Source organism: Melanerpes formicivorus, unplaced genomic scaffold (assembly GCF_026170545.1).
Source record: "Melanerpes formicivorus ecotype bairdi unplaced genomic scaffold, bMelFor1.0.p_v2 SCAF_11, whole genome shotgun sequence".
NCBI classification, from domain to species: Eukaryota; Metazoa; Chordata; class Aves; order Piciformes; family Picidae; genus Melanerpes; species Melanerpes formicivorus.
Genome location: NW_027142363.1, coordinates 15,210,460 through 15,234,904, shown reverse-complemented (window position 1 = coordinate 15,234,904; position 24,445 = coordinate 15,210,460). Strand labels below are relative to the sequence as shown.

Here is a 24,445-nt window from a genome sequence, read left to right as displayed (position 1 = left end):
TTTGTTTGTTGGTTTGTTGTTGTTGTTGAGGTGTGTGTGTGTTTGTTTTTAATGTTTGTGACATTGCACAACAGAACTGTACAAAATGTCTTGTGTGTTATCTTTTGTATATGCAAATCAGATTGTTTTAAGAAATCTAAGTTATGCAAGATAGACACAAGGATTTTAGACAGCCAAACTTCAAAATACTTACATAACGTGGAGTGATGCCCTTGGCTGAATGCCAGGTGCCGGCCCAAGCTGCACCTGCACCAAGCTCCCCTCCTCAGCTGGACAGAGAACAGGAAAAATAATGCAAGGCTCATTGGACAAGCCAGGCCTGGGGATCCACTCATCTTGGGGAAATAGGTTTAATCAGAAAAGGGTAATGAGAAATAAAACCAAATCTTAAAACCACCACTCCCCCTTCTTCCCATTCTTAACTTTACTCCCAATTTTCTCTACCTCCTTCCCAAACCGAGTGACACAAGGGGACAGGGATTGGGGTTTTTGTCAGTTCCCTCATAAGTTATGTCTGCCACTCCTCAGAGGGACGACTCCTCTCACTTGTTGCCAACTCCATCATGGGGTCCCTCCCACTTGAGACAGTTCACCATGAACTTCTCCAACATAAGTCTTTCCCACAGGGATGTGGTTCTTCATGAACTGCTCCAGCATAGGTCTCTTCCATAGGGTTCAGTCCTTTGGGAACAGACTGCTCGCATGTGTTCTCAAGTATTGCCAGCAAACCTGTGCCAGTGCAGGCCCCTTCATGGGGCCACAGCCTGCCTCAAACACATCCACCTGCTCTGGCATAGGGTCCTCCATGGGCTGCAGCTGGATATCCGCTCTACCATCCTCCAAAGAATGCAGGGGAACAGCCTGTCTCACCCTGGTCTTCACCAGCGGCTGCAGTAAAATTTGTGCTCTAGCACTGAGAGTATCTCCTCCCCCTCCTTCAATGACCTTGGTGTGTGCAGAGTTATTCCTCTCCCATGTTCTCAGTTCTCTCTCTGGCTGCAAATTGCTCTTGCACAGTAACTTTTCCCCCTTCTTAAATATTTTATTACAGAGGTGCTACCACCATCAGTCATAGGCTCAGCCTTTGCCAGTGGTGGGCCCATCTTGTAGCCAGCTGGCACCACATCTGTCAGACATGGGAGAAGCTTTCAGCAGCCTCTCACAGAAACAACTCCGTTACCAAAAACCTGACATGCAACCCCAGTACACATGAACATCAGCAAGAATGATGCTGGAAGAGCCACAAGGCCAAAAGACCAAACTGGAAGCACTAGTAGAGGCACAACATATTTGTTCAGAGTACAGAAGATATGGGAACTGAGATGCTAAGCAACCAGTATTCTACATAGAAGGTCAGGAAATAACAACCACAGCAACAATAACAACAATAATAATAATGCAATAAAGTAGTAAAACAAGTGCCAGCAGCACCACCTTTGTAAGATTATGACAGATTTGTAAAAGCAGGGACAAATGTTTGAAGAAAACCAAACAACATTTCTAAACTGTCTCAGAGGTTCAGTTCCCTTTCTTATTTATATCACTACCAGGTTCCATGTGAAACAGTTCTGCTACTGAGTTCTTGATGATGCCTGCCTAGTACAATTCTTTCAGCTTCCTATTGAAGACTGTAAAGCACTGAAGACACTAAAGCATTACCACACTACAGATCCCAAAGCATCAGTTTCCTTTTCAGAATTATGCCTATGAAAGTAATGCAGCAGCCGACCCTTTTGAGTTCTAGTTATTGATCCTCTGTTCTTGCCAAGAATGCTGTAAGTGTTTGAACAGCACTGCAGCTCAAAGAGATACATCTTCAATGCTTCTCTTGAAAACCATAGGCTCAGTGCTGTAAGTTGCAGCAGAGAACTGATCACCACCACCAACACCTCCACCAAACCAAAGGTGTTGAGCTTTCCCCACATAACAGAGCACATAAAGCAATGTGGAACCCTCACTGCCTGACTCTGCATCAATTCCAGGACATGTAGCACTCGAGCAGCACGGCAAGGCAAGGTACTGCCTGGCATATGGCTTTGCTTAAGGAGGAGCTGTGATTGCAGTCAAATTTCTGCTCCTCTCATGAACCACGATAATGTAAACCCTGACCTGAACTACTGAGGACAAAAAAGTTTCTGTAACTGGAACCTCAGTTTTTGTGGGAGTAATCCTTCCTCTCCCTTTTCTCTTGTACAAAGGTATCAGTCAGAATCCTTCCACTTGAGAGTACTGCAATTTTATTATAATTTTATTTATTTTCCATTTTCTTAAGGCTCCATTTCCTTTAAGCTAGTGAATAAAATGCAGAATGCTTTGCTCAAGGAATGCATCTAATATGACACAAATTTTAGTGGAAGTAATTTCTGAGAGTCTTTTAAATACCATTGTTGTTACAATACAAGTTAATTCCTTACACAGACTGACCTTATAGTCTACACCTATGTCACAGTCCTGCAGTGTAAAACAACTGCTTTTGATGCTATCTGCAACCATAAGTTTTAGGGAGGGAAGGATAACTCAGTTGGCTAAACCAAATCTTGTTTCACTTGTATTATTTTTTTTAAACATGCATAGTTCAACTTTTTAAACCCTAATCACATGTATTCAAGACAAACATTCTGTCAGAAATGTCTTTGCACAGTTACTTCACTCCTGCTTTTCATTCCCAGGCTATACTATCCAAGAGGAAATACCTTATTGATTGCTTTGAAATTACATTTCTCAGTATAAATATTTTAATAATTGACTGAATGAAATGATGGGGAACACCTACAGGAACAGTTCCACCAGAGAATGTGTTTCGTGGTTTATTTCTGAATGTGATATTGATTAATAGCCTGCCTCGTAGGAGGTACTGGTGATTCTCTTTAGATTTTGGAGCTCAACTTTGAGTTCTCAAAGGAACATCATCTACACGGAAATAACAATTTTATTCTAAACTCCTTGAATTATTTTGAACTATAAATTCAAGTGTTGTGTGCAGAAGCAGCAGCATTAGAAAAAGATTAAAAAAACCCCAAAACACAAACCCAAACAAATTCCTAGATTCAGACAAGTGCTGAGCCAGAATTCTAGGAACCTTTTGTAAGTAAGCTGGACTTCAGCAAGGCCTTTGACACTGTCCCCCACAGCAAACTCCTGGCCAAGCTGTCAGCCCATGACTTGGATGGGAGCACACTGCGATGGGTTAGGAACTGGCTGGATGGCCAAGCCCAGAGAGTGGTGGTGAATGGTGTCACATCCAGCTGGCAGCCAGGCTCTAGTGGTGTGCCCCAAGGATCAGTGCTGGGCCCTGTGCTCTTTAACATCTTTATTGATGATCTGGATGAGGGCATTGAGTTGATTATCAGTAAATTTGCAAACAACACAATGCTGGGGGCAGGAGTTGATCTGCTGGAGGGTAGAGAGGCTCTGCAGAGAGACCTCGACAGGCTGGACAGATGGGCAGAGTCCAAGGGCATGAGATTGAACACATCCAAGTGCCAGGTTCTGCACATTGGCCACAGTAACCCCATGAAGTGCTACAGGCTGGGGTCAGAGTGGCTGGAGAGCAGCCAGGCAGAGAGGGACCTGGGGGTGCTGGTTGATGGTAAGCTGAACATGAGCCTGCAGTGTGCCCAGGCAGCCAAGAGGGCAAATGGCATCCTGGCCTTTACCAGGAACAGTGTGGCCAGCAGGAGTGGGGAGGTCATTCTGCCCCTATACACTGCACTGGTTAGGCCACACCTTGAGTACTGTGTCTAGTTCTGGGCCTCTCAGTTTAGGAAGGCTGTTGAGTTGCTGGAACGTGTCCAGAGAAGGGCAACAAAGTTGGTGAGGGGCTTGGAACACAAGCCCTATGAGGAGAGGCTGAGGGAGCTGGGGTTGCTTAGCCTGGAGAAGAGGAGACTCAGGGGTGACCCTATTGCTGTCTACAACTACCTGAAGGGGGGTTGTAGACAGGCAGAGGTTGGTCTCTTCTCCCAGGCAGCCAGTACCAGAACAAGAAGACACAGTCTCAAGCTGTGCCAGGGGAGGTTTAGGCTGGAGGTTAGGAAGAAGTTCTACACAGAGAGAGTGATTGCCCATTGAAATGGGCTGCCCAGGGAGGTGGTGGAGTGACCATCACTGGAGGTGTTCAGGAGGAGACTTGATAGGGTGCTTGGTTGCATGGTGTAGTTGATTAGGTGGCGTTGGATAATAGGTTGGACGCGATGATCTTGAAGCTCTCTTCCAACCTGGTCTGGTCTATTCTATTCTATTCTATTCTATTCTATTCTATTCTATTCTATTCTATTCTATTCTATTCTATCCTATCCTATCCTATCCTATCCTATCCTATCCTATCCTATCCTATCCTATTCATGATTAACATTGGCAAATGATACATACTGACCTCTTTAGTAACGACTAAAAAGCCCAGAAGAATGTGTGACTGGGGATAGTATTTCAGGATTTTGAGGAAAAACATCTTGGAAGGAGATTAAAATAAAAGTGCTATAGATTGTCTATACAATCACTTCAGAGATGAGATAATTTTTTCAGACTATGTGACACACAAATATTTGTGAATCTCTAGTAATCAACAGGATTTTTTCCTCACTGACTTCAGAAAAGGAAGACAGTCTCCAAATTAATGAAAAATTCTTTATCAGTGTGTCTCTCAACTGTTTTAGTCATATTGGGGTATGGATACTGTGAATTCTCCTCAGACACTTTCACTCTGAAGTGATGCTTTTAAAAGCAAGGACAATGGATAGGGAATACTGACGGATTCACAAAGAGAGACATTCATAAACCAGACTTACGCTGAAATAAGTGAAATGTTGCCAGTTAATTTATTTTCAACCTTACTTGCTTCCCTGTGATTTTAACAGCAATGCTAAAACTGATCAAAGACTTTTTTATTCTCATTCTTGCTGCTTGTGAAACTATGAGCAATGTCAAAGGCAGAATGTCATCCCTTATGCCATTTTGTACTTCCTGAATAGAGCGCAGTATCTCTATTAATATCAAACCAAAAATTTACTTTTCAAATCCTGTGACAGATAAGCCTTATTTGCCATGAAGAGCTTATTATTTCCCACTGAGCCATGTGTTGGTGTGTAATTTACGTTTTGACACAATTGGCAAGGAGGAAAATATATTCAAGTTACAGGAGATGAAGATGTAGAAGCTTCTCTTCTTCCCCCACCTACCTCCCCACTGCTCTCTTCTATGAAAACAAGCTAAATACAAGTGTTACAAATTGTCCCTTAGAAAGTTAGTAATATTCAGATATTTTAATATTTAATTGATAGAAGAGTTAGTTCAGGATGTATTGATAAGTTACAAATCTTTCAAAGACTCCATCCATGTCTCAGTCTCTATGGCTGACAAGATTGCTGTCAACATAGGCAGTGATTTCAGTTCAGTTCACAATGGTCAAAACACTCCCATTATAAAAAGATTCCCTGGTGCCCGAGTCTGCATCTCCACCTGCAGCTTTGGCACAGATGGAAATGTGACCTTCCTGACAGTAACTCTTTCAACTCATGGTTTCAGCATAGGATCTGGAAAGTGGCCACAAGTGAGATTAAGTTGTTACTCTTTAGTTCTGAAAATATCTAATACACTTGGGCTTGCCTTAGGCATGACATTCATGAAAGAATGAAAGAGAAACATCTTTTTGGAAAACGGTCAGAAAAACTAGTGCTAATATTAAAATACACTGAAACTGACTGCAGGAAAACATTGGGCAACTTTGAAAGCTAGTTCAAAACACATATGGAAGTTCTACTACATTATAACTTTCTAAAATGCTAATTTGATCCTCTTGGTGGAAACAGATACATGCAAGCATTGATAGCTTTCGCTATTCTGCTCCAGCCAGGCAGAAAGGGACCTGGGGGGACTGGTTGACAGCAGATGGACATGAGCCAGCAGTGTGCCCAGGTGGCCAAGAAAGCCAATGGTATCCCGGCCTGGATCAGCAGTAGTGTGGTCAGCAGGAGCTTGGAAGTCATTCTTCCCTGTGCTCAGCACTGGTTAGGCCACACCTTGAGTCCTGTGTCCAGTTCTGGGCCCCTCAGTTTAGGAAAGATGTTGAGATGCTGGAAGGTGTCCAGAGAAGGGCAACAAAGCTGGGGAGGGGTTTGGAACACAGCCCTGTGAGGAGAGGCTGAGGAAACTGAGGGTTGCTTAGCCTGGAGAAGAGGAGGCTTAGGGGAGACCTTCTTGCTGTCTACAACTCCCTGAAGGGAGGTTGTAGTCAGGTGGGGGTTGGTCTCTTCTCCCAGGCAAGCAGCACCAGAACAAGAAGACACAGTCTCAAGCTGTGCCAGGGGAGGTTTAGGCTGGAGGTGAGGAGAAAGCTCTTCCTGGGAAGAGTAATTGGCCATTGGAATGTGCTGCCCATGGAGGTGGTGGAGTCACCATCCCTGGAGGTGTTCAAAAAAGGATTGGACGTGGCACTTGAAGCCATGGTTTAGTTAGTCATGAGGTGTTGGGTGACAGGTTGGACTTGATGATCTCTGAGGTCTTTTCCAACCTTGTTGATTCTATGATTCTATGATTCTGTGTTGGTTCAGTGGCAGACTGGATGACCAATTGAAAAAAATGAATGGAGTCAATACATTGAAGAAAAATTTCCTACCATTTTTTGTGGGCTTTGGTTGCTGGTTTTATTGCAATGGGTTGAGACTTCACATTCACATTCACAGACATACATGACAGGCAATTATTCATTGAGAGTTAATGTCTTGAAGAAAGTCATTGTCCCATTAGGAGAGGAACATTTTGCCTTTATGTAGAAAATTATACTTGCTTCCAGAAACAGCAATGTCAAAACCAGCATTTTTGCAATCAGTGTATTTTGATAATTACTGCCAGCAAGAGTAGACAACAAAGTGCAGCTAATTTTCTGATTAAAATGCATAGTGTGCTTTTTAATGCCTGACATTGCCCAGTCTTGCTGTGCAACTTGTCTAAAAATTTCAAATCTGAGAAGCTCTTGAGCAACATATTTGGACAATTAGCAATGTCATTTACGTAAGGTATGGATATAGGCTCCTTGTCTTCCTTTTTGCTATAAAGCAAACATTAAACCAAAGTGGACTGGTATCTCAGTGGCTACCGAGGCTTTCTATACAGTCATTATTACTTGAAAAAGTACCTTAATTCTCAAGTGATTGTGAAACCAGAACATACAGAAGAGAATACAGAAAGTACACATATACTTAACTCTTACAGAAGCTAAAAAACAACTAAGAAACTGTAGTATGAAAAGAGTCATGATGAGTTATGATTAAGTGTCACTTGTCCAGCAGTCTTGGCAGGTGGAAATAAGTCTCAATGTGCACATTCTCCATGGGAAATAGTCTCAAATTGAATCCCCCAAAACTCAAAATCCTTGCATTTCCTCATGTATAACAGAGAATTTGAAAGTGTAATTCCATTTACAGATATTTCCCATTTGCAGTTATCAAACATTTGCCAAATGCAAACACCCTTTTGAAAATGGCAAAAAGAGGGTTAGTGAGCCACCACAGCATTTGAACTGTGCAGAACACAAGCATATGATTTGCTCCTGCACGTGTTCATTCTTCTACGTATGGAAGTGTGGCACTGATAAGGGGAGAAAATACATTTCCCTTTGTAGCTATCTCCAGGTTTCAACCTTGATTTGAAACATCTTTAATTCACTATCATAGTGACAAGGTGCAATGCTATGTCATGTTGTCTGTTCCAAACATGGCCTCAAACACCTCAGGTTGGACTTGAGATCTATTGTTTTTTCACTGTGGTAACATGCATGTTATTTATGAAGGCATTCAAAACTCTTTGTTTTAGAGAAATGTTGACAATAATGTGATCTTTTCAAGTAAATTCATCTTTGTCTTTGTGTGCTTACAAAAACATTTGAGTCAGAGTTAGTTAACTAGATTCTCTTTTCAGACACATGGAGGAAAAAAAAGATTCTTTTCCAGTCACTGCTCATCTCAGCTACAACAGGATAGAAGAATACTGCTTCAAATCATGCACTTATCTCCAGTGGGTACAGAAGGAGTGAAGGTAACTAAGTGATCTATACACATTTGCACTAGACAAAGTGAAGGTCATCTTTAGTAACCAACAGTTTTCTTAGAAATCCACAACACTGTGACTTCAAATCACCTTGTTTATTTCTGGACAAGAGGCATTACTGGGGAAAGTGAAACAATATTTCCAACGTCAAATGAGCTATTTGCTGTGCATGCAGCAGTGTAAGAGGTTTTTAATTATTATTTTTAAAAAAGAAAGAAAGAAAGAAAGAAAAGTCAAACAATGTTTTCTTACCATGGCAGGAGCCATCCAGTTCTTCATACCCTACACTGCAGATGCATCGTCCTAGAGGCACAAGCCAATCCCCATCTGCTCCACAATAGAGTTTTGGAGTATCGCGCTCCTCTGCACTCTTCACACAGGAGCCCCGTACTTCCACCAAGGAGGAAGAGTCAACCCTTGGGATAGTATCAGGGAACATTGCCAAATTACGGACTGTGAAAGGGCACTTCTTGTAATAAACACGGACGGAGACCAAAGCAATGCAAGCTCCAATGTCTTGAAAAGCAAGATAAAATCCTTTCTTGTTTATTGGCCCAACCTCACGGACCTCTGTATTGAGTTTAAGAATCCGGTCACCCAAGTCCATCTGGGTAAAGCTCTCATCAGCTGCAATAGTATCAATTTTAATGTACTGGTTTGGCCTGAATTTCACTCCATGTGACTCATCTGACTCCAGGTAGTAGAGATTGAAAGTTTCCTTGCAGGTTCCCAGTACCCATGGAATACTGTTGCAGTCCCTCAGGGTAAACTTCATTTCCACGTAAATTTTCTGTGCGGCGTCGCGGGAGATCCAGTTTGTTTGAAGCCAGTTGTTTTGGTTTGGCTCCATCACGTTACATACCTGGTAAGTATGAATAGGATGATTGTGTTCATCCATTTCAGTTATGGAATCCCACTGGAAAGAAAATAAAATGGGTTACATTTATATCAGTAAATTTAGTAAGTCTGAGAATATGCCTGGGTGTGTCATTCCATCAGCCAGAACATTGCTGTTTGGTGTACTGGTGGGCTGGCCCTGTGGCAGTCCACTAAGCAATTCCCACAGCTCAGGCACATGACACTAGCCAGGCATCTGCAGCAGTTAGCAGCTAGTGTATGGTGTAGGATGTCCTGGTATACACAACTGCCTAAGAAGCATTTGACTGCATAAGGAATAAGGAATGTTACATTTCTGGCTCCATACAGCCTGCATTAGAGTTCTTTTCACTAAAAAAAAGAACACAAAACCAACCAAAACTAAACCAACTAACCCACCCATGACTACCCAAGAACAAACAAACAAATCTGTCACAGGTGTCATGCATGGTTGTTGCCTTCAAAAATTCTCCTTTTTAACAGGATAAAGAGGAGGGAAGTAGGAGTGCTTACTTCAGAATTGCAAAGTAATGTTTGGCCTGTGGCCTACAGGGTTAAGGATACACAGGAAGTACAAGTACAGTTAACCATTTTTAAGCAATAAAATGTGTATCTATCACCACATAGAAACACTGTAGAAAGAAAGACTTTATCTGTTCATCTTTTTCCGTGAAAAAGTAAAACTTAAGGTCTAGGTTCTCATTTTCAGATAAATTCCCATACTGGTAAGGCCCATGTGAGCATACAGAAAACCACCTGGCTTTACTCTGAGTTTTAGGAGCAAATAATGTCACACTATGGGGGTGGGAGAATATGAATGACTCCAGGACCTTTCACACAATCTTTACATAATACTGCAACAACACAACATGAAATCACACAACAAGCTCCACCATGGCAGAAACTGCAGGGAAAAAAAATTAAAAACCAAAAAAATCTGTGGCTACATTAGTCTGGAAATTTTTATTTTAAATGGTGGCTGGAATTAATTCAAAAAAAGGAATTCCCAGTGTTGCTAGATGCAGCCAGAGGACTCAGATTCCTGGTGGGTGCAGCATGCACCCAGGATCGATGCAGAAAATAGGCTAAGTGAAGGCCTTTACAGGCCATTACTTTTGGGGACAATTACTGCAACAGCAAGAATGATAACCTCATCTAAAGATCCTGTCCAATGAATTACAAACCCATGGGTTTCTTTAGATGATAGACAGATGATGGCAAACACTTGTCAAATAATCTGCTGACTCGTAAGTGATGTTACGGGTAAGACAAGAATGGCTTTGCTCCTCTGACTGGTTTGCGTTCAGAAAGGGCAAGGCTGCTGCCTTAGCAAGACAACAACAAATTCAGATTTGTCTGGATTGCACAATGAAAGACTAGTCATCATAGCATTTCTCATGTTGATGTCCTCTAAATGGTCTGAACTATGACTGAAGTCTACCTTGTAGAAAGCAATATCAAACACCAAACAGAATTTGGCTTTTGGCAAAGAAAACTGACTTTCATGTTCTGGTGGGCCAGGCCTCAACCCCTTTGCCAAGTATGAACAAATACAGCTTGAATTGATTCAAAGTTCCACAACCATGAAGGATTGAAGAAAATAATTAAAATTATGTTTACAGTGTTAAATAAAATTAATTAACAACCACAATTTCAAACCTTAAAACTTCACCAGAAGAGGTTCTTCAAAAACCCAGCAGGTAAGTCTCTGTTGCTGATTGACATTTTGCCTATGTCTGGGCCAAGGACATACCACCTTTTTCCTCAGGTGCTGTATGTTTAAAGACTATTACACAAGTGTGTCACACACAAATACAACCACAAGTTAATCAGAAGAACAAACAAACAAACAAAAACCCCTCACACACAAATGCAAAAGGTTTTCTGCATTTATTTGTGATCAAAGAAATATACCATATGCTCCAGAAAGGTCTCACAAAAAAACCAACTAACCAACCAACCAACCAACCAAACTACACACAAAAAACTCCCAAAACAACCAATAAAAAAAAAAGGCCATCCACAAAACCTCAAATCCACCAAACAAAAAAACAAACCCACAAAAGCCTACATAAAACCCCAAACACTTCACCACCCTAAAGACACAACAAAAGAGAAGTAGGTGGGACTGCAATGTAGTTTTTAAAACAAAGACCAGTCTTGACAATCAGAATAAACTAGCTTCAAGAAAAAAACCTCAACACACTACTGTCTCTTAAACATATTAAGAAAAAAAATATACAAGATATCCTCACCTTCCTGCAAGATTCTCTTCAGGAATAGTGTTTACTCACTTAGAATCAATACCTCAATTTGTATTTAGAAATTGGAGTCCTGAAGTGAGCTGCTAATCATGTAGTTAATAATATAAAGCTGTTACTTCTGTAGGAAAGTAAAGACTCAGCACTTCAATAACTGGTATAAATGAATATAGAATGATGGACTGATCAAACATAGACAAGGCATTGTTTCATTCAGGTCTTCTGTGCTTCATGCCAGTGCCTTTCCACAGTGACCCCTGAAAACTGCCTGCTGACAGCTCCCCATTTATAAGAATGCATGCACTGGGCAAGTTATTTGCAAAACAATTTAACACAAGTAGTAATCTTGTCATCAGACACAAAATATTTTTGAAGGAGATTAATAACTCATGCTGCAACATGTATGCATATAAATACAACTGTGGGTTTGTTGGCATGTGCTTTTGATTATTAGTCCCATATTCTAAGTGCAAATTAAGCGTATTCCACCAGCCTATAATGTCAATGTAATTTACTGAAAAATCTGACAGGACTCAGTCAGTGACAGTCTGACAAGGACACATGCTTCCTAGTGAAATACAACCTGGTTTTACTTTTACACAAGTGCTGCATTTTTATTCTGATTAAAACAGACAGGAAATATTAAGTAATAGTTTAACCCAGTGATGACAAAAAGAAGCCAACCAATTCATTAAATACACACATTGGAGGTTTGGGTGTGTTTCATATAGTCTATAATTAATTGAAAGTATTTATCCATATTTTAGTTGTACAAAACTATTCTTCACTTAAACCTTAGGAACAAGTGAATGGAAGCACCCCATCAGTGATCTTTTCATGGGAAAGTGGTAGCTTCCCACCAGAATGCCTAACCTGACATGCACAAAAGCTGCCAGACGCTGTCTGACTTACACAAGCAGACAGTTCAGACCTCCTTCAAACCAAGCCTCTTGCTGTCCAAATGCACTGAATTACTTAAAAAAAAGAAAAACAAATGTACCTTCCTTTCAAATGAGAAAAGCCTCTGATATTGTTGATGGAAGTAGCAGCAGTAATTCTCACAACTGCAGTTCCAGGATATGTGAAAAAATAAATGGTTTGGAGGAAAGACTGCAAAATTGTAATCAACAGCTGCATGGATAAGAGGATATGTTTTACTTTCTTGTGTGGTATAAAGCAGGAGTAAATGTCACTAAAATAGATGGACATGGAATTTAAGTATTGGTGGAGAGAATATGTTAAGATTACTTGCCACATTCAAGTACCAAATGCGAGATTAGGCTACAAAGCACCTAGATTTTAGTTAGATAAAACCTCAGCTGTTTTCATACCTCTCCAGGCTACTTTACAACCTTTCTGTTTCATTTTAGAACTTCACTAATATTTAACAGTTGAATAGAGAACACTATTAAGAGCAAGTTACCTCACTTAGATCTTGTACTGGCTAAATCTGTTTTCAGTGTTCCCTACTTCTTATTTTAAACCAAACACTATGGATTTACAGCAGCAGCCATTTATTACAATTCAGTAGACTGTTTCACCGCAGGTTTTATGAACATTACAAAGAGAGAGATTTCACTTCATATTTTATGTTATTTTTTAACATATCACTATTTGATAAGGAGATGTCTTAGTGATCTGATGCTGCAGGGAAGTAAACACAGTGGACTGTGTAAACACACTCCAGACTGATGGAAGCAGTCATAAGCATCCCTGAAGACACCGGTTATTTAAACAGATTCTGAAGAGATGATAAATTGATGATTGGCATGATTTTCCCATTACTAGCCATACACAACACTGGATTTAGAGGGGAAACAGAACAGAAAGGACTGAGAAGATATTAGCTCATCCTGTTTCATCCCAGGCCTCTGTGGCAGCACAATAAAGCTGCATGCTTCCACATCAACCCTGTGGCTCCACTTTTACTTACAGCGTCAGGTGCTGCCTACAGGCAGCCCAGAGCAGTCATGGCACTGCCACAGAGCCAGGAACAGTTCATCTTGTCCTATGTGAAGACCTGCACTGAAGGCTCTTCATCGTGACCCTTGAGCTAACATTTCCCATGTTAGCAGTCTCCACTAGACCAGTTGCACGTGCTTGGCCCCGTGAGGCCAAGCATATTCTCATCTGTTCAGCAGCAGCTTTATTTGCACTTAAAGAATTAATTACAGTATTTCATTTGTATGTCAGACTTTACTGTGAGAAGATTTTCCATTTAATAGGGATAGTTATAACAACTAGCTGAAAATGTCTATTTCATAATGAGCTAATATCTAGATAACTTCACTTTGTTGTCACACTAATTGATATATTAATAGTGAGTTCTTAATCTCCATTAAGTTATTCATGCTCTGATCCCAGAAGAAATTTGGCAGTCTAGGATGGCAGTTTTAGCATCATCCACAGCTCAAAATTCTTTTAATTGACATTTAACTTCATTTAAAGGAAAAGGGAGTGACACTGGTTACTTAGGCCCATAATCTTACTCATTGGTTTAAGGATTGGAAGAAACCATCTATCTTACAAATGTTGCTGTATTTCTATCCTAAGATAGGATGAAGAGGTTGATAAATTATTCTATAGGTAGCTAGAGGCTGTTCAATAACACAGAACTTACAGGATGGCCAAGGGATCAGACCCAGAGAGCATGACTTTAGGAAGGGCAGGCCCTCCCTCACCAACCTGATCTCCTTCTATGCCCAGGTGACTGCCTGGTGGATGTGGGGCAGGCTGTGGATGTAGTCTGCCTGGACTTCAGCAAGGCCTTTGACGCCATCCCTCACAGCAAATTCCTGGCCAAGCTGTCAGCCCATGGCTTGGACAGCAGCACTCTGAGCTGGGTTAGAAACTGGCTGGATGGCCGAGCCCAGAGAGTGGTGGTGAACGGTGCCACATCCAGCTGGCAGCCAGGCACTAGTGGTGTCCCCCAGGGATCAGTGCTAGGTTCCAAGTTCTTCAATATCTTTACTGATGATCTGGATGAGGGCATTGAGTCCATCATCAGTAAATTTGCAGATGACACCAAGCTGGGGGCAGGAGTTGATCTGTTAGAGGGTAGGAGAGCTCTGCAGAGGGAAGGTCCCTCTGCAGGCTGGACAGGCTGGACAGATGGGCAGAGTCCAAGGGCATGAGATTTAACAAGTCCAAGATTTAACACATCTAAGTGCCAGGTTCTACACATTGGCCACAACAACCCCAGGCAGTGCTACAGGCTGGGGTCAGAGTGGCTGGAGAGCAGCCAGGCAGAACGGGACCTGGTGGTACTGGTTGACAGCCAGCTGAACATGAGCCTGCAGTGTGCCCAGGTGGCCAAGAAGGCCAATGGCATCCTGGCCTGCATCAGGAATAGTGTGGCCAGCAGGAGCTTGGAAGTCATTGTGCCCCTGTACTCAGCACTGGTTAGGCCACACCTTGAGTCCTGTGTCCAGTTCTGGGCCCCTCAGTTTAGGAAAGATGTTGAGTTACTGGAAGGTGTCCAGAGAAGGGCAAAGGAGCTGAGGAGGGGTCTGGAGCACAGCCCTGTGAGGAGAGGGTGAGGGAGCTGGGGTTGCTTAGCCTGGAGAAGAGGAGGCTCAGGGGAGACCCTTCTTGCTCTCTACAACTCCCTGAAGGGAGGTTGTAGCCAGGTGGGGGTTGGTCTCTTCTCCCAGGCAAGCAGCACCAGAACAAGAGGACACAGTCTCAAGCTGTGCCAGGGGAGGTTTAGGCTGGATGTTAGGAAGAAGTTCTTCCCAGAAAGAGCAATTGGCCATTGGAATGTGCTGCCCAGGGAGGTGGTGGAGTCACCATCACTGGAGGTGTTTAGGAAGAGACTGGATGAAGCTCTTAGTGCCATAGTTTAGTTGAAGTTGATTAGATGGTGCTAGGTGAGAGGTTGGACTTGATGATTTCAAAGCTCTTTTCCAACATGGTTAATTATGTGTTCTGAAGTTTCCTCCCCTTTCTCCTGTTCCATCTACTCAAAGTATCATTCTCTAAATACAGAGGGTTCTGCACTTAAGCATGTTGTATTGGTTTAATCTGACTGGCCTCACTAGAAGGGATGAGCAATGTTGAATGGGGCTGTCCTCAACTCTCCTAATGTTATGCTCACTGCATAACAGGATGGGGTTAGCCAGGGCTTATGGGACCTGAAGCACATTCTATAGCTTGTAAAGTTTTCTGTTCTCTCTTTTTTTGAGGTTGGTTTGTTTGTTTGTGTTAATTATTTTATTTTGTATTGCTGGCTTACAGGCAGGGGTACATCCCCTGCTCTGGTCCTTCAATTTTGCAGGTGCAGGGGATTTGTGTTTTGTCTTTTCCCTGCTGCTTCATATGCAGATATTTCTGTTTTCTTTTCCATAATCCCATAACCCTGCAAGAGAGTAGTAAATTGTCCATATCTCAACTAACATCTGTGCCTCCTGGGCCCTTTTCCTCCTTGCTCACCTGGAGGGGAGGGAGGCAGGGGAAGATGAGGCTGGGGGTGGTGAAGGGAGAAATGCCTCTGTTTCGAGCAAACTGCTGGGGTTCAGCTGCCAGCTGAGTTACAAACAGGACACATACCCAAGCAGTGTATCTTAGCTCAGTCCTGAATAAGACAAGGTTGTGGCAGACTTAGATTCCTGGTCAGGGAAACTACTTTTCTCCCAGGCAACCAGCACCAGAACAAGAGGACACAGTCTCAAGGTGTGCCAGGGGCAGTTTAGGCTGGAGGTTAGGAAGAAGTTCTACACAGAGAAAGATATTGCCCATTAGAATGGGCTGCCCAGGGAGGTGGTGGAGTCACCATCACTGGAGGTGTTCAGGAGGAGACTTGATAGGGTGTTTGGTGCCGTGGTTTAGGTGATTAGGTGGTGTTGGATGATAGGTTGGATGCGATAATCTTGAGGTCTCTTCCAACCTGGCCTGGTCTATTCTAATTCTATTCTATTCTATTCTATTCTATTCTATTCTATTCTATTCTATTCTATTCTATTCTATTCTATTCTATTCTATTCTATTCTATTCTATTCTATTCTATTCTATTCTATTCTATTCTATTCTATTCTATTCTATTCTATTCTATGTTGCATGTTAAATACATGAGACCCTTGAGTAAAACGTTATACACAGTTTCTCTGTTGAGCAAAACAAATTGGGACAAGGACTGACTTCCCATGCAGAACATTGAAAGAAAAAGATTGTGCCTGAAAGATCATGGGAAAAGAGGCTGGGGAACAAGCACTATTAAGCTCAGTCATTCTGAATTTGACTACCTTTTAAGTACGCACAAATGGAAATGCAAGTCCTCAGTGGCAGTAAGTCTTCTTACCTATCTGGCAACCTATTTAGCCTTTCTAAATCATGGAACAAAATATGTAAAATTCATGCCACACAATTCTGTTTTATTCCCTTCTTTCAGAGTGCTACACAATTTCAGGAATTCAGGTGTCAGCTACTTCTTATGCAAAAACATATGCTGGCATCTGAAAATTCAGTGAATATGAGCTGTGTGAATGTAATTTTCTGATGTACACTGCCTTCATTGTGCACAGATGTCCACCTGGAATAGGTCAGGTTTGTAAAAGAGAAGGACTATGTTTTTTTATACAGAGCTGCTGCTGTCCTAAAAACCAGTCTGGAGAAAGTTAAAATTATGTCTATACAACTCCTACACCCACAGCAGTTTGGACAGGCTTGAGAGGTGAGTCCAAAACAACCTCAGGAAGTTCAACAAGGCCATGTGCAAGGTCCTACACCTGTGTTGGAGCAATCCCAACCACAAATATAGGCTGGGTGAGGAGTGGCTCAAGAACAGTCTTGAGGAGAAGGACTTAGGGATGTTGGCTGATGAAAAACTCAACATGAGCCAGCAATGTGCACTTGCAGCCCAGAAGGCCAACCATATCCTGAGCTGCATCAAAAGAAATTCTAGAAACTCTAATTCATCTAGCCATTTGCTGCTTTGCTTCTCAGGCTACGGGAACCGCCGGCACTGTGGAGATTTCTGCAAGCGCTGCGAGGCTGCGAAATGTGACCAGCAGGACAAGGGAGGTGATTCTCCCCCTCTGCTCTGCTCTCCTGAGACCTCACCTGGAGTACCTCATCTACTTATGGTACCCTCAGCATAAGAAGGACATCACACTGCTGGAGTGGGTCCAGAGCAGGGCCAGAAAGATGATCAGAGGGCTGGAGCACCTCCTTTTATGGGGACAGGCTACAGGAGCTGAGGATGTGCAGCGTGGAGAAAAGAAGGCTCCAGAGAGACCTTATATCAGCCTTCCAGTAGGGGAAAGGGGCCTACAAGAAAGCTGAGGAGGGACTTTTTACACAGACTTATAGTGATAGGATGAAGCCTGAGAAGGGCAAATTCAGACTGGATATTAGAAAGATTAGAAAGAAGATATATTCAGTCTGGATGTTAGAGACACTGGAACAGGTTGCACCAGGAGGTCGTGGCTGCCCCCTCCCTGGAGGTGTTCAAGGTCAGGCTGGATGAGGCCTTGAGAAACCTGAGCTAGTGGAAGGAGTCGCTGCCCATGGCAGGGGCGTTGGAACAAGATGATGTCTTTCAGCCCAAACCATTCCATGAATCTATGAAATCTGCAAGTGAATGCTCATTTCCTATTCACTACTGACAACCTTTTGGATCCTATTTCCATGGAAACAAGCTGAATGGTTAAAATAAAGGAAGTTTTAAGAGTTTTTGAAATTCTCTTATACTGTCTCCAGTGATATGATCTCCACAGAAATGAGATCAGAAAGGTCTAAGCTAAAACACAATAGAGAAGTACCTGCACTTGGCATGTACAGCTGCTGGCTGCCATCTGGAAATGCAGCTTTAAACATCTAGCTGCTGTAGTGACATTCAAGCAAAGCCAGCCATATTAGAGAACTGTCATGCAGGAAAAACACCCTCCTCTCTGAAATTAGAAATTAATCACTTTAAACAGAGTTGGCATGGAAATTGACACTGAACGCAGCAAGATTAAAGAGTATTTCAAAGCTACAGAATCAGTGTAAATGGAAGGTATTGAATTAATACTTTCCCCCATTCCACCTAAATAATTTTGGTTCCCTCCAAATCTTTTTCCCCTCCAGGTCTACAATTCTGTATGTGAAAATAGATGCTCAGACAGGCAAAGCTCATTAAAATGAGTGATAATATTGAACATATGAAATGTGCCTATTTGAAAAACAAAACAGAACAAAAAAAAAAAGGCAGACAAAAATCCACAGCTCTTCATGTATTTCCTAGCAAGTACAGGATGGCATAGCTAGAAAAATAAATCAGCAATTAAACTGCTTATCATCTTATCTTTAAATCAAGCTGATTCAAAGTCGCTTAGGGAATGCATAAAAAATATAGAGTATCAATCAGGCTATCTCCATAGAGCTATAACTACAAATGCAACACAGGGTTAGAGGAAAATGTGACATCTGTTTTCTACATAGGCAGCAGCATATAGGCACAGACCATGACAAGCCTCTCATAAAGTCTGTAGGAGTAAATAGAATTAAAAGGGAAGAACAAAATCAGGATTTAAAAAAAAGTTAAATAAAGAATAACTTGGGGACTGTGAAGAAGAGAACACAGGGAAGTGGCAGATTAGTCTGTGTTCTCCAAATGCAAGTGTTGATAGGTCTTGGGCTGTGGAACAGCTGCTCTCTGGCTGAAGTGGCCAAGATGATTCCAAAGCTGTTACTGCCTTTCAAACTGAAAATCCAAACTAGTGAGTCACTTTTCTGGTATTTACTTGAAACACTGAATAGTGAACAACCGTGAGAGCGAGCTGCTCCAGGGGGTTCAGCTTTGCTCTGGAAACTCTTCAGGTTCATATGAATATTTTCTTCAGGCAAGCAAGCCTAGGATCTGTTAAGATTTGCAAGATGAGCCCTGGAATCCAGATAAAACCAGTTTCAGATACAGGAGACAGTTAACTCTTGTGGGGGGATTGGTTAGTGTCTTCAGGACTAGAAGGCAAAATAGAACAGCTCTGCTTTGTAAAATGCATCGTAGCCATTTAGGAAGAAAGGGGAATCACAGGTCCTGAACAATAACTTCTATGCATATAAAATAGAGCAAATATTTACATGCCAAGAAATATGTTTATAGTTCAAAACATGTAACCTGATGTAGGGCTCAAACTGCTGAGGCAGTTCATCCATTTGAGCAGAATTTAAACAGCAACATCTTAAGTTTAGGAAGTTCCACCTGCATCAAGGAAAATGTTGCTCATGGAATAATGTTTCTGCTGTCTGGATATGGCAAAGACAGCATAATACAAGACTCAGAAATAATAATACAACCTTCCTTCCTTTCTCTTTCACAAGAAGGCAAAGCACATTCAGAAAAGGGATATAAAGAAAAATGGAAAGGAAAAAATAAAAAATAATTCATATATACATGTGCACACATGGAGGCTGTTTATAACAGACTGACAGACAAATGAAGCCAGCTACTAACATAAAAAATTCCATTCTCTTGAGTACTCTGAGGATCATTGTTTCCCTGAATCTGCTATGGACTATAAAAGACTCAATGACTTGCATCAAGGTTCTGCAAGGATAGCACCCAGACTACAATTTTCTTTCTAAACGAGACATGTTTAGTAAAACCTCAGCAGGTGGCAAGAGATGCCACAATTCAGGAGTGAAAACTGCTGCTGATCACCTTTCAGGGGGTGTCATATCTCTGTGTAATCCAACACTCCCAGGCTGTGCAGAACTGAACAGAAAGCGAGAGCAGAAAGCCTATGCCTTTTCCAGAGAGTATAGCTCTTAGCACTCCGTTCTGCTGCATGCCCTGCAAAATTTGCATGTGCACCACCTCTGGGACCTGTGCCACAGCTTTCTGATCTCTGCTTTGCAGAAGGAATAATAATTATTAAATATATATATATATGAAACAGTGGTTTACAGGCATCGGGTAATCTGCTACCACAACAGAACTAGATCTAGCTGATTCTAAATGCTGTGCTACCATTAGCGGAGAGGTTGCCAGCAGCTGCGGAGTCCCTCTGCTAAAACAAAACACTATGTAATGGTGATGCTGGCAGGCTAACTAGAACAAGAAGCTAGCAAACCTCACCTGGGTGACTATTTAGAGGATTAAGTGCAGCAATACACAATGACACACATGAGTCTGTTGTGGAGTATCTGATGCATGTATGTAAGAAAAAAGTTTTGTCATCTGTTACTGAAAATACAAGAGTATAAATTCTCATACTTCCTTATCATAAGACAACAAGGATGGAGACAAAAATTACAGCTGAAAAAATAAATAAATCAGAATGAAGTTCAGTCAGGCTCCAATAGATACTAGCTGCTTAATAGTATTTATTTGCTACTGTGTTGTTTTATTTTCTTAATACGGGTAGCTGGGAAAGCCCTGGGTGATCCCTTCCCATCAGCTTGTAGATCAGAGTAAGTGGAGCAGAATGCTCTAATACTGTTAAGCCACTGTACAGGGCCCATTGGTAATGCTGCACAATAGCTGGCTGCATCCCCTCTGTAGCCTGGGGAAAATTCCTGGATCTCCAAACTAGAAGAGATAATGCTGCAGTAACTGTTTTTGAGTCCAGAGATATTTAGAAACACAGGAAAATATAGACTGTAGGGATCATTAAAAAAATAACCCACCAAAACCCCACACCAAACCCTGAGCAATCTCTACATTTCTTGTTTAGAAATTTCTACGAGTTCAAGAGTCATCTATTACTCAGCTGCTTGTGACCAGCTTGTGGTGCCGTGTCAGCACTGCCTGACCCAACAAGCCTTGTGATATAGGTGCTGTTTGAAGACTTCCCCTCCTGCCCTACCCCCTCTTCCCACATGCTGCAACCCTGCAAATTGTTTTTGCCTGCTGAGAATAACATCAGGGCAGGAAGAGACACTAGGTAGATGATATTCTCAGCCCTCAGTCTGAGAGCTGACCTTGTCTGCTTTATGATTTAATGCATGCAGCACTATGACTGCTTTTAGCAGTTAACCCCTTAAAAAATTGTGCACTGCATCAAGTCACAAAAGTTCCAAATATTGGTTCCCTTTCACTTGCTTCCCAGGCTTTGAATCTTCAGTTCTGGTATTTAAAATTCATCCTCAGCAGCAGGAAGATCTTCTTTTGCTTTCACCACCTCAAGAAACAGAGCTTCAGACAAATACCACAGATTCATGGAGAACAACAGTCCTGACTGTGCATCCAGAAAGCAGGCTATGATTCAGTTTCCCACTTTCCTTCCCTGACTAATATCTCAGAGAAAATGCATTTCAGTAGCAGTGAGAGCAGAAACTGTATAAATATCTCACAAGCTCCAGGTTTTCCCATTGAAAAGCAGTGGATGTCAAAGTCTAATTCTATGTGGGCATTGGCATATTTAAGTTACTACAATTAGCAAGTAGCTAATGTGGTTAATATGGGTTAAGTAAAATCCATAAGAATATCTATGGCTTCTTCCCATCTCTCCCCAGTTCTTTCCTGCAATTCTAGTGTTTAAGAAAGAAAGAGAAAAAACAAACCAAACAAACAAAAACCCACCAAAACCCACCAAACCCCCAAATCCTGTCATTTCTGCTTCATCAATTAATGTTTTTAATTGAAACTATTCCAAACAGAAGCAATTAAAAGTAATAACTATAGAAAACAGCTATATAAGGCTTTTCATCTTTGGAGTACTTTACAAACAAGAACACATTAATTCAAACTAAGACATAAAACTAAAGAAGCAAAACTAAGGATAATGAGAGGAAAGTTAAGTGACAGATCAGTGAGTTTTACCAGCATGTGTTGTAGCATGGGTGTAGGTGTTTGATCACCCTGAGCACAGCTTCCAGGCCAAGATGTTAGCAGGTGAAGATGTTTGTTATGTTATACCGCAGGGTTACATACTCTTTTTGAAAGCATAGGTGTCACATCTTAATTGGTTATTTTCTACTGGCATGCATGTAATTAAGGCATACAATAGGTTAAAATAGCAAAACAATATTCCAACACATCTGACTGAATTCTGCCAAGTTTCCCTCCACAGGGAATAGAATGAAGCAGGTTGGAAAAGACCTTTGAGATCGTCAAGTACAACCTATCACCCAACACCATCTAATCAACTAAATCATGGCACCAAGCACCCCATCCAGTCTCGCCTCCAGTGATGGTGACCTGCTTTTGGTTATATTCTCTTTGACCCCAGGAAGGTATATGCTGCTTCCTCCAGATCAAACAAGAAAAAATCACCCCATTTGAAAGAAGTTTAAATCACGCTTTCAAGTGTTCTTCCTGCGCCATGAATTCATCATGACAAAGGGCAAGTCAATTGTTTGCCCCTACCTGGCTGAAATGCTGCTTCCAAACTGCTGATGACCAAAGTTCACTTTCTAGGTTGAATGGGAGTGGTGCATAAAGATTCTGCTAATAGGTTTCATTATAGGTTGGAGATATCTTTGAAAAAGTGTCCAAAACATGTATAGAAAGAAAAACATAAAAGTCTGCCATTTTATTTATTTATTAAAATAAAATGCTGTTACTATGAACCTTATGCATATAGACTTTCAACTCCAGAGCTGGAAGAGATGAAATCAAAATTGGAAAAGAAAGGAAAAGAAAACAATAACGAATGTTTTGCAGCAAGTTTGTTTTTCATTCTTCTCATGCAATTGTTTATTTATTGAGAGTTTATACAGTAGCTCTGTCTCCTGGGGGAGCCAAGGCTCAATCATACTTGTTAAAACATACTGAAAGAAAACAATCTGCCACCATTTCCTGGTGCTCTTTCCTTGTATCCCATTTCTGAGCATACAAATGGAGGATGCATAAAGCTTTTAATTATCCTATAGTACATATAAGCTGGTGTTGAAAAATAGACTACATTGGAGTGCAGTCTGACCAGAGCAACCTCTCACACATCTCCTCTTTTCTACATTGTGCTGCATCCTTCACAAATGTTTGAATAAGAAAAGATATGAACTATGATAATGAATAATTCATGTGCTCCTTCAGCCTCCCTCCTCCCATTGCCCATATTTTCAATTAGATAAAAACCAAAGGTACTTTATAAATCAATTTCTGGCAAAGCTAATGATCATAAAGGAGAAAATTTCATTTTACTCTATCATGGTTATTTTGGTTTCTTATGGCTTCATATATAAACTCTGTGTAAAGTGGATCCTCTCTACTCTTTGTGTTACATGCACAAATTCCAGTCACATGGGTACATATTGAGAATGGCTCTCTTCCTGCCTGTATAGTGAGCATAATCATAGAATCATAGAATGGTCTGGATTGGAAGGGACCTCCAAAGGTCATCTAGTCCAACCCCCTCTGCAATAAGCAGGAGCATCCTGAACTAGATCGGTTTGCCCAGAGCCCTATCCATCCTGACCTTGAATATCGCAACAGATGGGGCCCCAACCACTGAGGCAACCTGCTCCAGTGTTCCACTACCCTCATGGTACAGAAACTGTTCCTGACATCCAATCTAAATCTACTTTTCTTTAGTCTGGGGCTATTGCACCTCGTCCTATCACTATAGGCTTTTGTAAACAGTCTCTCTCCATCCTTCTTGTAGGCCCCCTTCAGTGGTGATTAGGTCTCTTTGGAGCCTTGTCTTTTCCAGGCTGAACAACCCCAGCTCCCTCAGGTATCTTTGTTGCACAAGTAGTCCAACCCCCTGATCATTTTTGTGGCTCCATCAGGTCTATGTCCTTCCTGTATAGAGGACTCCACACCTGAATGTGTTACTCCACGTTAGGTCTTCCCTGAGCAGAGTAAAGTGGCAGAACCACCTCACTTGATCTGCTGGCCGTGCTTCTTTTGATGCAGCCCAGGATGCAATTGGCCTTCTGAGCTGTAAGTGTACACTTTCTGCTCCTGTCCAGGTTCTCATCCACCAGCACCCACAAGTCCTTTTCCTCAGGGCTGCTTTCTATCACCTCATCCCCTAGTCTGTATTGATAGTGAGAATTGTTCCGGTCCAGGTGCAGAACTCTTCACTTTCTCTTGTTGAACCTTGTGAGGTTGTCCAGCTTGTCCAGGTCCCTCTGGCTGATGTCACATCCCTCTGGCATATCAACAGCACCACTCAGCCTGGTGTCATCTGCAAACTTGCACTCTATCCCACTGTCTATATCTAGTACAGATCCCTGAGGATACCATTTATCACTGCTCGCCATCTGGACTTCAAGCCATTGAGCACTACCCTCTGGATGCGGCCATCCAGCCAATTCCTTATCTACTGAACAGTCCACCAAATCCCTATCTCTCCAGCTTGGTGAGTATGATGTTGTGGGGGACTGTGTCAAAGGCTGTA

General features: G+C 41.8%; 1 protein-coding gene across 1 annotated transcript in view; it reads right to left on the bottom strand.

Moving 5' to 3' along the window:
- LOC137444200 (ephrin type-A receptor 6-like) overlaps nucleotides 1-24,445 on the bottom strand; it is a 183,505-nt gene that overhangs the window by 54,276 nt on the left and 104,784 nt on the right. Inside the window, exon 3 of the mRNA XM_068144635.1 lies at nucleotides 8,296-8,959. Within this exon, the coding sequence (XP_068000736.1) occupies nucleotides 8,296-8,959 (664 nt within the window). The remainder of the gene's footprint in view (nucleotides 1-8,295; nucleotides 8,960-24,445) is intronic.